Below are 14,430 nucleotides of genomic sequence, written 5' to 3'. Positions count from 1 at the left end.
TTTTCATCTATTTTTACCATTTTGGTATGAATTAACACAGTGGAGGTTTATAAACCCAAAAAATAAAAAATGAGGATTTGCGAGACACAAAAGAACTGGGATAAGAGAAGAAATTTCCATACAATAGAAGTCAAAAGGCATCAAAACGGTTTGGTTGCCAAGATTCTTCAAAATAACTTATCTTATGTTTTGCAGAAGAAAGAACGTCATACAGGTTTGGAGTAAATGATGACAGAATTTTCATTTTTCGGTGGACTATCCCTTTATGATTTGATCTGTCAATGCAAAATACACAACTTAACAATTAACATTGATATGACAGTAGTCAAGCGTTGACACAGTGGTTCTGGGCCAAGTCGCTCGGCACATTGTTTTTCATTTCGAAACTTGAGCATGTCAATGTAGATTCAGTAAATCTATGAAGATATGCAAAACCTTGCAAAAAAAACAAACAATGCAAGTGGTGCAGAAGCACGCCAAACAGAGATGGTGTAAAACTAAGACCCAAACCATGTGCTTTTTCCTAATTGTTTGTCTGGCCTGCAAGTGAATGATGTGCTATACAAGTACAAAATGTTGAACTTTACACCTGACAACTGTTTCTTTCGCTTTCCAAGGACAATCACAAGTTGCTTTAACATAGAGTGTAAAATACGCCAGTTAGCATGCAAAAATGTGTGCTATCAAATACACAGTAAAAATAATACACATCTAACTTAGTAAACACCCTCTCGTCATAACCAACATGACAGAAACACTTCAGTCGACACCTTCGTTCTTACCATTTCCATTAAACAACTTGTCATCCCATTCTAGAATGGTATGAACAGGCATAAATACGCACATGTGTCACAATCCCAGCGAGCAGCGCCACCTCTGCAGGTGTGCCAACCTGACCGATATGGAGATAAACGCGGACACGGCTGTCGAGAGAGAAACAGAGAAAGCAGAATGGGTCTGCTTCCTTTTTTAAAGCATTATTTTCTTTGATGATCAATCAAAGTGACAAACAGTAACAAAGTTTACATGTAACCTACTTCTACGACTGTTAAAGACAATTACTGCTCTTCAATGTACAATGAGTACAATGACTCTAAATGAGGGAATGAAAGTGTAATGATTGTGAGAGGGGGGTTGCAAGCTCATCGCCCCCTGGCTGTCCCGTGAGGCAGCAGTGAGACAGTGTGTTCAGTCCACGAGTCCAGTTCAGAACACCACACGTCACCTGTGCACGGAGCACCCCTCTAAATCCATCCATTTCTTAGTTTAGCTTTTTTTGTTATTGAAATAAAGCGTGCCTTTCCCTGGATGAGAGAAAGAGACACACAGAGAGAGAAAAACATGTAAAGTGTGCCAAAGGTTTTAGTTGTAGACTTTCGGGGGACCGTCGGGGCGTCTGGTCTGGACAATCTTGGTTTTTGGCTGGGCTTCTTCCTCTTCCTCATTTTCGCTCTCACACACATGGACCACCACGCTAGGAGTGGACTCTGTACCCGCATGCAGCTCGTACTTCTCACCTAGAGAGACAGATAAAAGATGAAGAACTTTTGAAATCAATTGACACACTAAAAAACATGCAGTTTGTTTTAGAATTCACGACTTCCTTCCCAGCCAAATATGTCCTGAATTTAGCTATGAACATCTTGATCATTGGTGAAATCCATTCTGTGGGTAGGACATTTTCAACTTTCATGAAAACTCTAGTACAAATATATTCCCGGACCTTCTACACACGTCATGTTTGCATTGTCTATTGAACCAAATGTTGACCTATGAAATACTGACAACAATCGCAAAAAATGTTAAACAAGAACTACCCAAGAACAAGAATTTTACCCATGAGAAAAAAAACTTTCTTTGCATTGCTTGGACAAACTGTACAGCTAATGTAAATTATGAGGTCTATCTATCTATCTATCTATCTATCATCTATATTATCATCATCATTAACAACAACAACAACAACAACAATATAGCCTTAGAAAAGCAGTCGGTTTAACTAGTGACAAGTATTTTTTTTTGCATCTAGTTTAACATGGTGCTCCTCTAAGAACAGCCAGTGGGACAGACTTCACCTCCTTAGTGATTTGATCCCGTTTACGTTAAATAAACATAATACTAAGCATGTTTGATCTTATGGGCTTGTTGCTATAACGACAACTCTTATGAGCTTCAAAGAGCGGAACAGTCCAGGATTATGTCATATCATCTACAATTCAAGCCAGATAACTTAATCCAGATATGAAGAATAGTGCCCATAACATTTTGTTAGATTGTTTTTGCCATCTTTTCTGCATCAGGTGGACATTTTGTAAATAAATGTCCTCTCACTAAGAAATTATATGATATTTGAAAGCCATTAAAAGATTACAACTGTTAGTAAAAAAAGATAGCACTACCATTAAGAACACACAAACACTGAGAAACAGAATGAGGGTTGCTATAGTAACGAGCCAACCAATAAGAGGTGACAAGAGGTTTGTCATGGCAGGAAGTCAGTGTGTGTGTTGTGATATGTACCAGCAGGGGGTGCAGACACAGCACACATGAGGAGGAACATCTAAAACCGTTTAACACCCCATTTCTGTTTACTGCTGCCACCTATTACAGTTCAGTTTTTAAACACAATTGATCACCAACCACACATTAACACATTAGTTGATAACATATATTATATTTTACAATACAGCATCCTTTTAATACAATTTTAGCCTTCTTGCCATTTTAATTCATAATACAGTAGAGAGATATCAGGAGATGGTGAAGAAGATGGAGGAATGGGATCTGAAAATGTGACACCAAAAATTATTTGAACACTAAAGTCACATTTAAAAATGTATCATTGCCATTGAATTTGATCAGGGATTATCAACATTTTCCAATCCAGGGACCCCCCTTATATAAAATGCTTCAACTTCTCAGTAACACTGTATAATAACTTTCATGAAATCAAGTCAATAAGGTTGATACTATTCAGTAAGGACACATTAAATTGATCACAGTAAAGACTTTTACATAGTTGCTTTCTTCTTTCAAATAAATGCATTTTAACATTAAATTTGAACATATATGAAAATAGAAAAGAGTTATTTAAAATTGTAATAATATTTCAATAGATCACTGTTTTTACTGTATCAAATAAATGCAGCCTCGGTCAAGACATTTCTTTCAAATACATTAAAAATTCTTACACTGATAGTGTAGTTTCTCAGTTTACCATTACATATCCTGGATTCATTGCATCCAGTGCCTGACAGAAATGAACATTTTAAGGTTTATACACTCAGAGGCAAACAAAATAAATCTATAGAAGAAACTGATATACTTATATATAAATATATCAGTCCCCTTTAAGATCTTTTTATATTATATATTATCAGTTGACAGCCCCCAGCATAACATAAAAAGAAAACAAGAAAAAAAAAGAGAAATAAACAAAAAAAAAACACTCTTCACAAAAAAAGCACAAGCACGCTTTTCAAGAAAATATTTTAACTCCAAATGCTTTTGGGGTCAGTTTATCCACCGTTGGTGTGAAAATTAATGTTTGAGTCAGTGAGGACACATACATTTGGTCCAGATGGTTACAAAACTTACACTCAGCACAGCTTGTTTGTATGGATGGGAGTAGGTGGCATATGCTTGTATGATGATGACTGTGTGTGTGTCTTGTGTGTTTTGTACCTGGTCCCAGTTTGGCCACAGCGCACAGCAGGTCGTAGTTGATCACTGGTGTGGCATCTTCACTCTGGCTCCATCCCACAGGTGGGGACGCAGGTGGAGAGATGAGGAACTGCTTGACAGGTTGAGGTGGGGCAAGGTATGTCTTGTCCACATCGTCCCCTGAATTCTGCACCTGCGGCCAGAGAGAAAAAAGATGAGGTGGTAAAGCACAAAACAAGACTACACAAACAAACAAAAAAACTGCTCTAACTCTCCTTTTAAATTAAATACATCCTCTAAGCTAAATATAGCACAGTTCAGGCCCTGATCTAATTGATTTGAAGGAATACTCTCACCATAGTTACATCTCTCTGAAGGAAACAGTTTATTCTTTTATAGTGTTCGAAAGACACACGGTGTCCTAGATCATATCCGCACTTCCACACAGCAGCACACAAATACACAGAATCATTGTGAGGAGTGCGTCCACTTTTTCAGTGTTCTGAATAAAACACGTGGAGCACATTTACTGCATAATGATTCTAGAAATATAATTGTGTCTGTCTGATTTCACACAATTAATAGCAATGATGATTATTCACACGCGAAAGTCTCCACAGTGTGTGTGTGTTACTGTGCTGAGAACTGTGTGTTCTTTGACTATCCCCAGCTGACAGACCTCTGAGAGGAGAAATGAAGAACTAAACTCTCCTGTTCACTCGTCTGGTCTCCTGCTAATGTTACACTGAGAGTCCCGAGATCTCAGCTCATGTTGCTTCCTATAATTGTCCTATAAATTCTTATAATTTTCTTATAGTTGTCAAAGACAATGTGTTAAATGAATCAAACGCCTTATGCACCTTGCTTGATTCATTATGTTACTATGTTACATTATGTACAAACTTGCCATGCCCTCCCTCGTTTACATCTGCTGTAGTAACAAACTAAATTTAAGTAAGAGAACATGCTATGATTATCTGTTTGTCTTTTTTTTTTGTATGTATTTGCTTTTGGGTATTTTTTGAATGTTACATTTGAAAATGCTCCAATAAACATAACATACAAAAAAATAAAAAATAAATCTACCTTTGTGTTCAACATAAAAAAAACAAATAACATAACCATATGAGTTAGAACATGGGCTATATGCAAACTTCAGGGGAAAGCAAAATTATGAAAAATAATAAATGAATATGAATGAATAAAGACTTACATTGCCAGTAAGTTTTTTTTTAAAGAAATTAATAATTTTATTTAGATTATTAGATTAGATTATTAATAATATAGAAATTAAAGGGAATTTTTTTTTTATTGTAATAATCTTTCACAATATCACTGTTCTTACTGTATTTTTGATTACATAAATCCAACCTTAAAATGAGATTTCAAAATATATCTTACTGACACCAAACTTTTAAACAGAATTGTATATTTCAGTCTGTTTTGGAAATATATCTTTATAGCATTTGAATATAGTGCCCAAGTCATATGGACTAATTTTATGATGTTCTTTTGTGCTGTTTTGGAGTTTGACAGCTCCTGCATACAGGTTTGGAATAACATGAGGGTGAATAAATGATGACAGAATTTTCATTTCTGGATGAACTATCCCTTTAATGAAGAATTAAACATAATAAAAAGTAAAGCACTGACCTGTGCGAAGTACAGTTTTAGTTTAGTGCCGCTGAAATCGGATTCATGGAGCTCGATGCGTGCGCGTGCAGCAGCCTCTGGAGTGCTAAAGCTGATCCGAACTCTTCTGAAACTCTTGAACATCTGGAAGGTCGTCTGATCATCATAGATCCTGAACAGAGCCTCAAACCGCTCCTGAGGAGAATTACAAACAAAACACAATTCAGAACTGCTTTGGTTTTGAATTAAATAACTTCATATCTACTGTAAACTTTTGCAGTGTGTAATTTCACGATTCTGCTGATGTTTTAAGCATCTGTGTTATTATAAAACTAGCATCATGCTCTCCTGTGCCCTAGAGGCATGGTACAGGACCCAGCAGTGCTGATTTGGATGGTTTTGAATAGAAGGGGGCAGGTGAAATATGAAGTGTGACCTTTACTGTGCTGATGGAGCAAGTAAAGACAGAACGGTGACAGGAAGAAAATAAAACAAAAGGTTCATTCAAGGATACTAGAACAAGTTCTAGATTTACACCACACATCGTCTATATTCACTATACTGATGGGATTAATTGGTGTGGCTAATTAACTATTGTTTAAGATATAAATGTGTATTGTTTGATATGTTTGTTTTGATATAAATTAGATTTTAAGTCTGCAGCTCCTGTGCTAAAGTGCAAAATCTAACATTAATTTGATAACACAAAACAAAAATTCATAATAAAACAAAAGATCTGATGATCTTTTTTGCTCTCTCATGTTTAATTTCTATGAATAAAACTACTATCTGAATAAATTGAATATGAAATTTTAAGAAGAAGAATTTTTGCTGTCCATATGCAGCATTGTCCAGTTTGTGTTTGCATTTCAGTGGTTCTGTTCCCACACATAGAGAAGGTTTGTTTTGAACTCAGGCACTGTGTAACAAGAGGGGACGTGTCAATCACTAATTCATGCACAGCTCTGAGTGTTTCCTGCAAGCGGTGTAGACTTACACACTACCGGGGTGGAAGGAGTGGACATCCACCTTCATGACACGCCAGCTTTTTGTGTGTTTGTGTGTGGCATGTAAAATAAACACCAGCTAGAAACATCATGCTTTTACAAACACTGGTTAATGCTGGTATTGCCATGCTGTTCACCTGCTAAACTGATTAAGCTGATTAAGCTCGTCAATCTGCATAAAAGGCAGAATATAGTGTATGTACTAATTTTATTGTGTTCTTTTATACCTTTTGACCAGCCCTGGTCACTAAAAATACCAGTATACAGGTTTGGAACGACATGAGGGTGAATAAATGATTTCATTTCTGGATGAACTATTCCTTTAATGAAGAATGAAACATAATAAAGATTAACATGCTGACCTGTGCAAAGTAGTTTTAGTTTTGTGATGTTGAAATCAGATTTGTGGAGATAAGGACACATACCATGATTACCTGCTTCTACATTAAACTGTAAAATATGAATGCATACATGCATAAATGAATTTAAATAAATAAATAAATAAAAATAAAATAAATACTGATAAAAGTATTGATGCTAGAGGAGCATAATATTAAAATTCTGGCCTATACAGATAAGATAATTATTTTCATGCTATGGTTGATATTAAAATTATATACTACTTTAACAAAATAAATTTAAAATAATCACTAAAAGCTAAATTCAAATGTACAGTATGAACAGTGGATAATTATTTTGAGTTTTGAAAAAAAAAAGACATTTAACAGTATTAGTTAAATAATTAATTGATTTAATTACTAATTAAATAACTACTTGTTTTTAAAGATTTTATTTCTTTTGTATGGTATCGATATGTTGTGCATCCCTAATGCAATTTCATTAAGAAATTACAAATAAAAAATATAAATATATGATTGTATCTATTATGATGGCCCAGCATCAAAAGAGAAGAGCTGAGGTTTTTTCTCTCAATGTGTTGCTGGTTGATGGACAGACACTACAGCGAAACTTCAAAGATCACATCAGCATCCAGTAAACACCTGATACCAACATTTCACAGGCAGGAAACAGGCCCCTTTTCAAAGCAGCATCGCAGATAAGTGTTCAGGACACTGGTGTGATGTAAGGCCTATGTAACTCCGTTATGCAACAGCACAGGTGTGTGTGTGTGTGTGTGTGTATTGGTTCACTTCACACCTCTTCCAGTCACATGTATTATACACCTTTTACCTGCCTGGAAAGCATAAACAGGTGGCGACACATGAGATCATTGTGGTCAGCTTTGATGGAGGGCAGAGAGAAATATTTACAACTACTGATGGAAAACCGCAATCTGGAAGGAAAAAAAAAACTTGCAGACTTTCACACCCCAACAGAACAGAAAAAGCAAGAGTTAAAATACTTCATTAGGCTGATTAAAATGATAATATGATATTCTTTTTTATCACTTCAAAATTAAAAGAACCATCTAATTCATTTATTCATTTAGCTTTTTTTTTATTTGAATGCAGCCAAGTGACAGCAAAACAAAAACTTTCTATTATTTCTCAGTAACCTGTAGTCATTTTTGATGGAATGTTTTGAAGATGTTTCTATTCCTCTGAGGAAAACACATCTGGCTAGTGAGGCCAAGCATTACAATTCTTCAGTCAAGCATTAGTCCAGGACTGCCCATATATGAACTCTGTACAAAGTATTTCAGAGAAATGGAATGCATATGGCTTTGAGATTTAAATAGACTTGGGACAGAAATTCCCAAATCAAAAAGAGTCAGACAAAGAGTCATAGAGAGGTAGAGAGATTTAGAGGTGACACTCTAAATAAAAATCCTCTAAAAGCCTCTAAAAAGTAGTGCCAGAGAAACTCACAGAGACTTAGACTGAGAGAATGATTTGAGAGAGTCAGTAGAGACAGACTGAGGAGAGTACAATAGGTGTGGACTATCTGACTGAAATCTATTGAATTGTTTGTAAACTGCAGGCAAAAACACATATTTTTTCTGTCTGTGATATACAAAGTACAGTAGTGTATAAAGCTGACCACATTCACTCATTTCTGCTCATGTTGCATTTGATATGTAATGAATGGTGAAACAACTGATGTGTATGAGTTCAGTTCTACTATCTTTATAATTCTCAAAGACTTATAAATATAAGAAATTATATAGTATAGTTTAGTATAGTTTTAACACTGAATATTAATAATGTAAACTACTGAGATGGTAACTGTGATATTTTTTTCTAAACAGAGGAAGCATTGTTGCAAAGTGGACTTAAAAATTAGAGAGAGTAAAACACATGGAAAAAATAGTTAAAAAAATTAATTAAGCCATGTTTTCCATGCTGTTTTTCACTAAATCAACAAGAAGAATTGTATTTCACCTATGCAACAATATAATAGTACATAATGATAAAAAGCAACATTTATATATACAGTATGGAAAATACCAGTCAAGAGACTACTGCCTAAATAAATATTGTCAGCTAAATTATTGTGAATATATCACAATAATTTGTATCACCAGCCCTCGTACACTGCACTGCTCAGTGTACTTATCTTCTTGATCTCATACTACAGTTTCCTCAGAAAGTGACTTTAGGACAAGCTCCACACATGTACTCAATATAGAAAGCCATTGAAAAAAGCGAGAATGTCCCAAGAATCTGGGGCATATGGTGCACTAGGATGCTAGCATGATTTTAGGCTGAGAATAGAACCATAAATAATTAAGAAGATTAAACGAGTGGGAGATGTTTTTAATTACCCTGCTGATGTTACACAACCCTGACGACTAGCCGCCAATCAAAGTGCCCTCGGTGATACAGACTGGAGCAGGATTCAAAGAATCACTGTATTACAACTACAAATTTCTAAATATAGACAAAAACACACACTAAACTCGACAGATGGACAAATTTTATTACATTTCCCCATAGAGACCATATCACATCTGGTTTCCCATAATTCAGCTGCTCATTGTTTGGCCTGTCAGTGAATAATGAGTGAACTTTTGCTGCCTTAAATCAAGTCTTTGTCCAAAAAGTCTGGAAACAGGATGACCAACCCAGAAAACAAAATCTAAATGTTATCATAATGTCACACATGAGTCATTCATTCATCCAAGCAACCGTTCTGTGCATGAGGTGCCAACTCGCCAGGCACAAAACAGTTTTGCACAAAAGAAGCTGATCCCTGACCTTCTGTGACAGGAAATCTCTGTAAGTGGCAGAAGCGATTCATCACAAGTGCTATAAATGCAGAGGGCACTGTGTTTTCCCTCAGCGTTATCAGCACTGAGTTAAACAACAACAAATACTGTCACCCTGATTGGCTCTGGTGGAATTGGTGCCATCATTCAGGTCTGTTGTGGTTTTTATACTAGAATCAATGGTAGGGAGAGCACAATACATAATTCATAGCCTGGGGTGAAGTCATTACGTACATTAACAATGATTTGGGACAAATATAATGTAATTTAATGGAATACTATGTGAATGGCGCTCTGTTCCGCGGCAGGATTTTCTTTTGAGTTTGAAGTTTTCCGCTCTGTGCAGCGTGCAGTGTCAGGTGTCAAAACAAACAACACGTGCTGTTAGTGATTTCCGCCTCTAGAGGCCGCTCTCATACTGTATAATGGCAGCGGACCCTTCTCGGCCACTCCAGCAACGGACGCAACCCGGAAAACTATCGGCATTGATTTTTGCCGATAACCGATAGTTCCGCCAATCAACTATCGGTGCCGATTAATCGGCAAAACCGATGAATCGGTCGACCTCTAGAACAAATCCAATTTACAGACCTGATGAAAAAGCCCCGGGGGATTTTCCAGAGCTCAGAGATGGGTGCTGTGATATTCATCCCAGAATTCCATGCCCTTATGGGAATTTCTGATATCTGGAAAACCTGTGTTGACTAAGCAGACTGATTTCTTACTGTGTTCAGTGCAGTTCTTTAATATGGAATTCAATCAAGATATTTATAGAATGGTATCTGACAAATGATGAATATGAAAAGCTTGTCTTGCCCTTATTTTTGTGGCGATCCTCCTTGTACTACCAAAACAGCACTGACCTCACCTGCCAAGTCATGGACTCTACAAGACCCCTGAAGGCGTCCTGTGGTATTTGGCACCAAGACGTTAGCAGCAGATCCTTCATGTCCTTAAGTTGCGAGGTTGAGCCACCATGGATTGGACTGGTTGGTCCAGCACATCCCACAGATTCTCAATCAGATTAACATCTGGAGAATTTGGAGTTCACCTTGAACTCTTCATTTTGTTTCTTTAAACCATTCCTGAAAAATGTGTGCCGCGTAACAGGGCATAATATCCTGCTGAAAGAGGCCACTGACCATCAGCACTCTGACCAGTCTGCACCTACACAGGCCCATTATTAAAATTGATGCCACATAGACTTCCACCATTGATGAGCCTTGGACACCCTACACGCTGTCACCAATTTGTGGTTTGTCCTTTTTCGGGCCACTTTTGATAGGTTCTCACAAATGCTGTCCAGGAGCACCCCACAAGCCTCGTTGTTTCAGAGATGCTCTGACACCGTTGTCTGGCCACAACAATTTGGCCCTTGTCAAAGTCACTCAGATCTTTATTCCTGCCCATTTCTTTTGCACCAACACACTGACTACATGAACTGACCTTCACATATGACCTTGCACACACACACACAAACACACACACAATATATATATATATTATTATATATAATATATATATACATACATATTACAAATCACAATATACAAGTATCAGCTACACTAATGTGCCACCCTATAGAATGTAGCTTTTATTCTCTGACCACAAAGTTACATAATTCGGCACATTGTCACATCAGCAGATGTTTATTCACACAAAGGGACTGGCTCTAACGTCCCCATGCGCTGAGGATTCAGGAAGGTTGTTTGAAGTGCTAGGACTAGAATGTGCAGGCTGTGTCGGCTGGTAACCCGACCCACAGGAAAACAGACACAAGTGGGTGGCCAACAGCCTTTTGTCTAACGTCATCATTACCTACGAATGCCTTTAACCTTTCAGAGTGACATCTGAGCTCTGCCTGTGCTCTTGGGTTACAGATGTATCTAACCTCCCTCCTCCATCCATCTTTTGGTTTCATCCATCTATCAGTCCATCTAAGATGAGTGAAGAGAGAGAGAAAGAGTGAGAGAGAGACATACAGTCCTAGCATGGCTGTTGCAAGGCAATATCTCAGGCTGCAGGCTTCAGCCTCTCCACCTGCCAAAGCTCAGATCCTGTTACCTACCTGAGCAGAACCTGATCCAGGTATGCTTCAGTCCTATGCTACCTTCAGTTTTACCTGTCACTCACTCTTGTAGCTAGTGTGCCATTTGTTGCGACATCTACTCTAGACAGAGATGAATCTGCCAGGTCGATAAATCGGGCATTCATTCACCAATTTGAGAATACTAGCATTTGATTTTAGTTTGTCCAAAATCAAAATCTGTGAAAAAAGTTTCATTTTTTAAATCTCTTGAACACATACATTTGAGTATATGCATCTTAATAATTAATTTCAAAGTTTTAATTTTTTTTTCTTCTTTTTTACAGTTATCAGGAATTGTTCTCTCATAAATACTATTACATTTTTGTGTTTATGTGTGTGCCTTATCATAAAAATGTAAAAAGTTTGAATTGTTTTATGTTTTTTTTTTGGACAAAAGTTTTTTTTTAAATGCTGCTTTTTTAATGGGGCTTTTTTCCATTATGATATCAGAACAGTTGTATCACCCTTTTTTTAAGTTAAATTTTATTCCTCCCTAAAAAAAATTTCAAATGACAATGACACTTCATTTCCAGCGATATCGTCGCCTTGATTGCACAGATACTATGATACTATGAACTGAGCTGGATGAAGACATCACTGAATTCAATGATGAACTGTCTTTAACTGGAAAATTAGTGTTTACTATTGTCATTTTGCATTATTGACACACTATTTTCCTAATTAATGCTGTTCAGTTGCTTTGACACAATCTGTATTGTTAAAAGCGCTATATAAATAAAGGTGACTTGACTTGACTTGACTTAAAAAAATCTATACCTAATTAATTCAAACTCAAATTCAAAAGAAATTAACAATATGCTCATTACAAATTAGGTGTATTCAAAACATTGACAGGGCACAATAAAATGAGCATCATGTTACTGACCTATTGATTAGCCCTGGTCCTGGTTTCTAGATATTAGAGAGATTTCTCTCTCTAGATCTACTGCTTGTGACAGGACCAATCATTCCAGCAAATATAACTTTTTTATTCAAAGCTGAAGAGGCTCATCAGTTGAAAGACTGAGTCGTGACCATTATTACCTGTCATTTAGCTTTCTTGCAAAGGGATTTACAGCATACTAATTGTAAGGAATGTCTCTCATGGGAGCCACTGGGGTTAACGCTTTGCTCAATGGCACATAGAGTAGATCTGTCACTTCAAAACTCTGCAATTCCTGTGTCACTTCAGCTTGAAAACAAACCTAGATCACTGACTATCATGCAACCACCATCCAGTGACATACAGATCAGCTAAAAAGCCGATATAAACAAATAAAGAGCACTGAATGTTGGCAAGTTCTGACAGCTGCTATGCACACTAACTCTACTGATCATGCCTGATGGATATTCACTCCTGTTTATGGGAATCAGTGCGAAGTAAAATACAAACACGCAAAAATCCTGTAAAACTTTAAAAGTCATGTGTTTATCGCTTCAACAAACATGCCATCAATGTGTTAACCATTTAGAGGGGATGTGTATGTGTGCGGTTATGCGTGAATGTTGAGAGTCCTGCCCATAACCTTCAGATTGAATGTGCTGATGTCTGCATATTTTCCATAGCACATCATTTTCCATTGAACACACACACACACACACACACTGTAGGCCACACCTGTTCCAATGAATGCGCTCAGATCCCAGTTGCTCCACTAACAAGTCTGACAAAAAAAGTTAACAGACTGTGTGAACCTATCCGTCATTATATCTACTGTAAACTGGCTCAAACATGACATGTATCCATGTATATCAGAGAATAATTTCTAATTCCTTAATTTATCCACTATTGAAACCAGTTAAAGCTTCAGATGACTGATTATGAGCTGCCTTATCTATTCACATTCAGTGAATTTTCAATGATCCCGTCCAGTGAGAATTTCAGAGTAAAGAGTAAATGAATAAACATTAAGCAGCGGATAAAAAAGAAAAAGGAAAAAACAAAACCAAGCCGTTGTGCAGAGATCAGTGTAATCAGTGACTGTAGCCCACGTGCTGCATCTTATAATCTCATGTGTCCTCAAACCGAGCCAAAAACCCAGATTAGAACCAATACACACACATACTGACATTTTCAGACAGATTTTCTTCATAAATCTTAAGTTGTCTTCTTTCTCTCATGTCTTTCCTCGCTCAGGGCAGGACACTGCAGGGAAAGCAGAGTCACTGCAGTCTGCAGTAGCCGCACAGAAACACCTGTCTGTCTGACTGACTGCCTCTCTATTTGCAGTTTACGGCACAGAAACACTGACCAAACATGGAAAACACATAAACTAGGTTGACACTTTGACACCACATGCTTATTGGCACTTTTTTTTTTAAATTTTAGTATCAGTCTCCTTTTCCCACTCATTTGAGCAATTGTCACAAACACCATACATGCATTTCCATGCAAAAAACTTGAGCATTTGCTAGCTTGTTTAAGTGTGGCAAATGTTTAAAGGTGTAACAGAAAAACAGTTTTATTGCTAGAAAGGTGCAGACTTGTATGTACCTACAAATATAATCCTAAATATTAAATCTACGATTCCTGACATAAAAATGCATCTGTGCATTTTCGATGTTGCACACTGCAGAAAGCTGCACTGGCTCATGCCGGAATGCATGGTGTGTGTCTGGGTGCCCTACTTCTGGACAAATTCCAAATGAGGAATTCTAACAAATACTCGATGCAATTTAAGTGCCATTATCAATTACAAAACAAACTAAGTTTTATCATCGATTATCACAGTACGATGGGTGGATGTGTGCAGTTCTACTTGACATACCTACAAAAAGCAAAGGTGAGTATGTATATGCAGGGGGCAATTGCGCCTACAGCAGATTATGAAACAACTTATTTTTTAAGGGTATAGTTCACACACCAAAAA

General features: G+C 37.0%; 1 protein-coding gene across 2 annotated transcripts in view; it reads right to left on the bottom strand.

The window, feature by feature from the left end:
- Positions 1–253: 253 nt before the first annotated feature.
- LOC107711822 (calcipressin-3-like) overlaps positions 254–14,430 on the bottom strand; it is a 25,357-nt gene continuing 11,180 nt past the window's right edge. For both annotated transcript variants that reach the window (XM_016516868.1, XM_016516876.1), the window contains 3 exons: positions 5,317–5,490; positions 3,685–3,856; positions 254–1,517 (listed from right to left, as the gene is read on the bottom strand). In XM_016516868.1, the coding sequence (XP_016372354.1) occupies positions 1,363–1,517; positions 3,685–3,856; positions 5,317–5,490 (501 nt within the window). In that variant the 3' untranslated portion in view covers positions 254–1,362. The remainder of the gene's footprint in view (positions 1,518–3,684; positions 3,857–5,316; positions 5,491–14,430) is intronic.

The sequence above is a fragment of the Sinocyclocheilus rhinocerous genome, unplaced genomic scaffold, assembly GCF_001515625.1.
Source record: "Sinocyclocheilus rhinocerous isolate Xijiao unplaced genomic scaffold, SAMN03320098_v1.1 scaffold2117, whole genome shotgun sequence".
In the NCBI taxonomy this organism is placed as follows: Eukaryota; Metazoa; Chordata; class Actinopteri; order Cypriniformes; family Cyprinidae; genus Sinocyclocheilus; species Sinocyclocheilus rhinocerous.
Note: the sequence above shows the minus strand (reverse complement) of the source record. Positions and strands in the feature narration are given on the sequence as shown.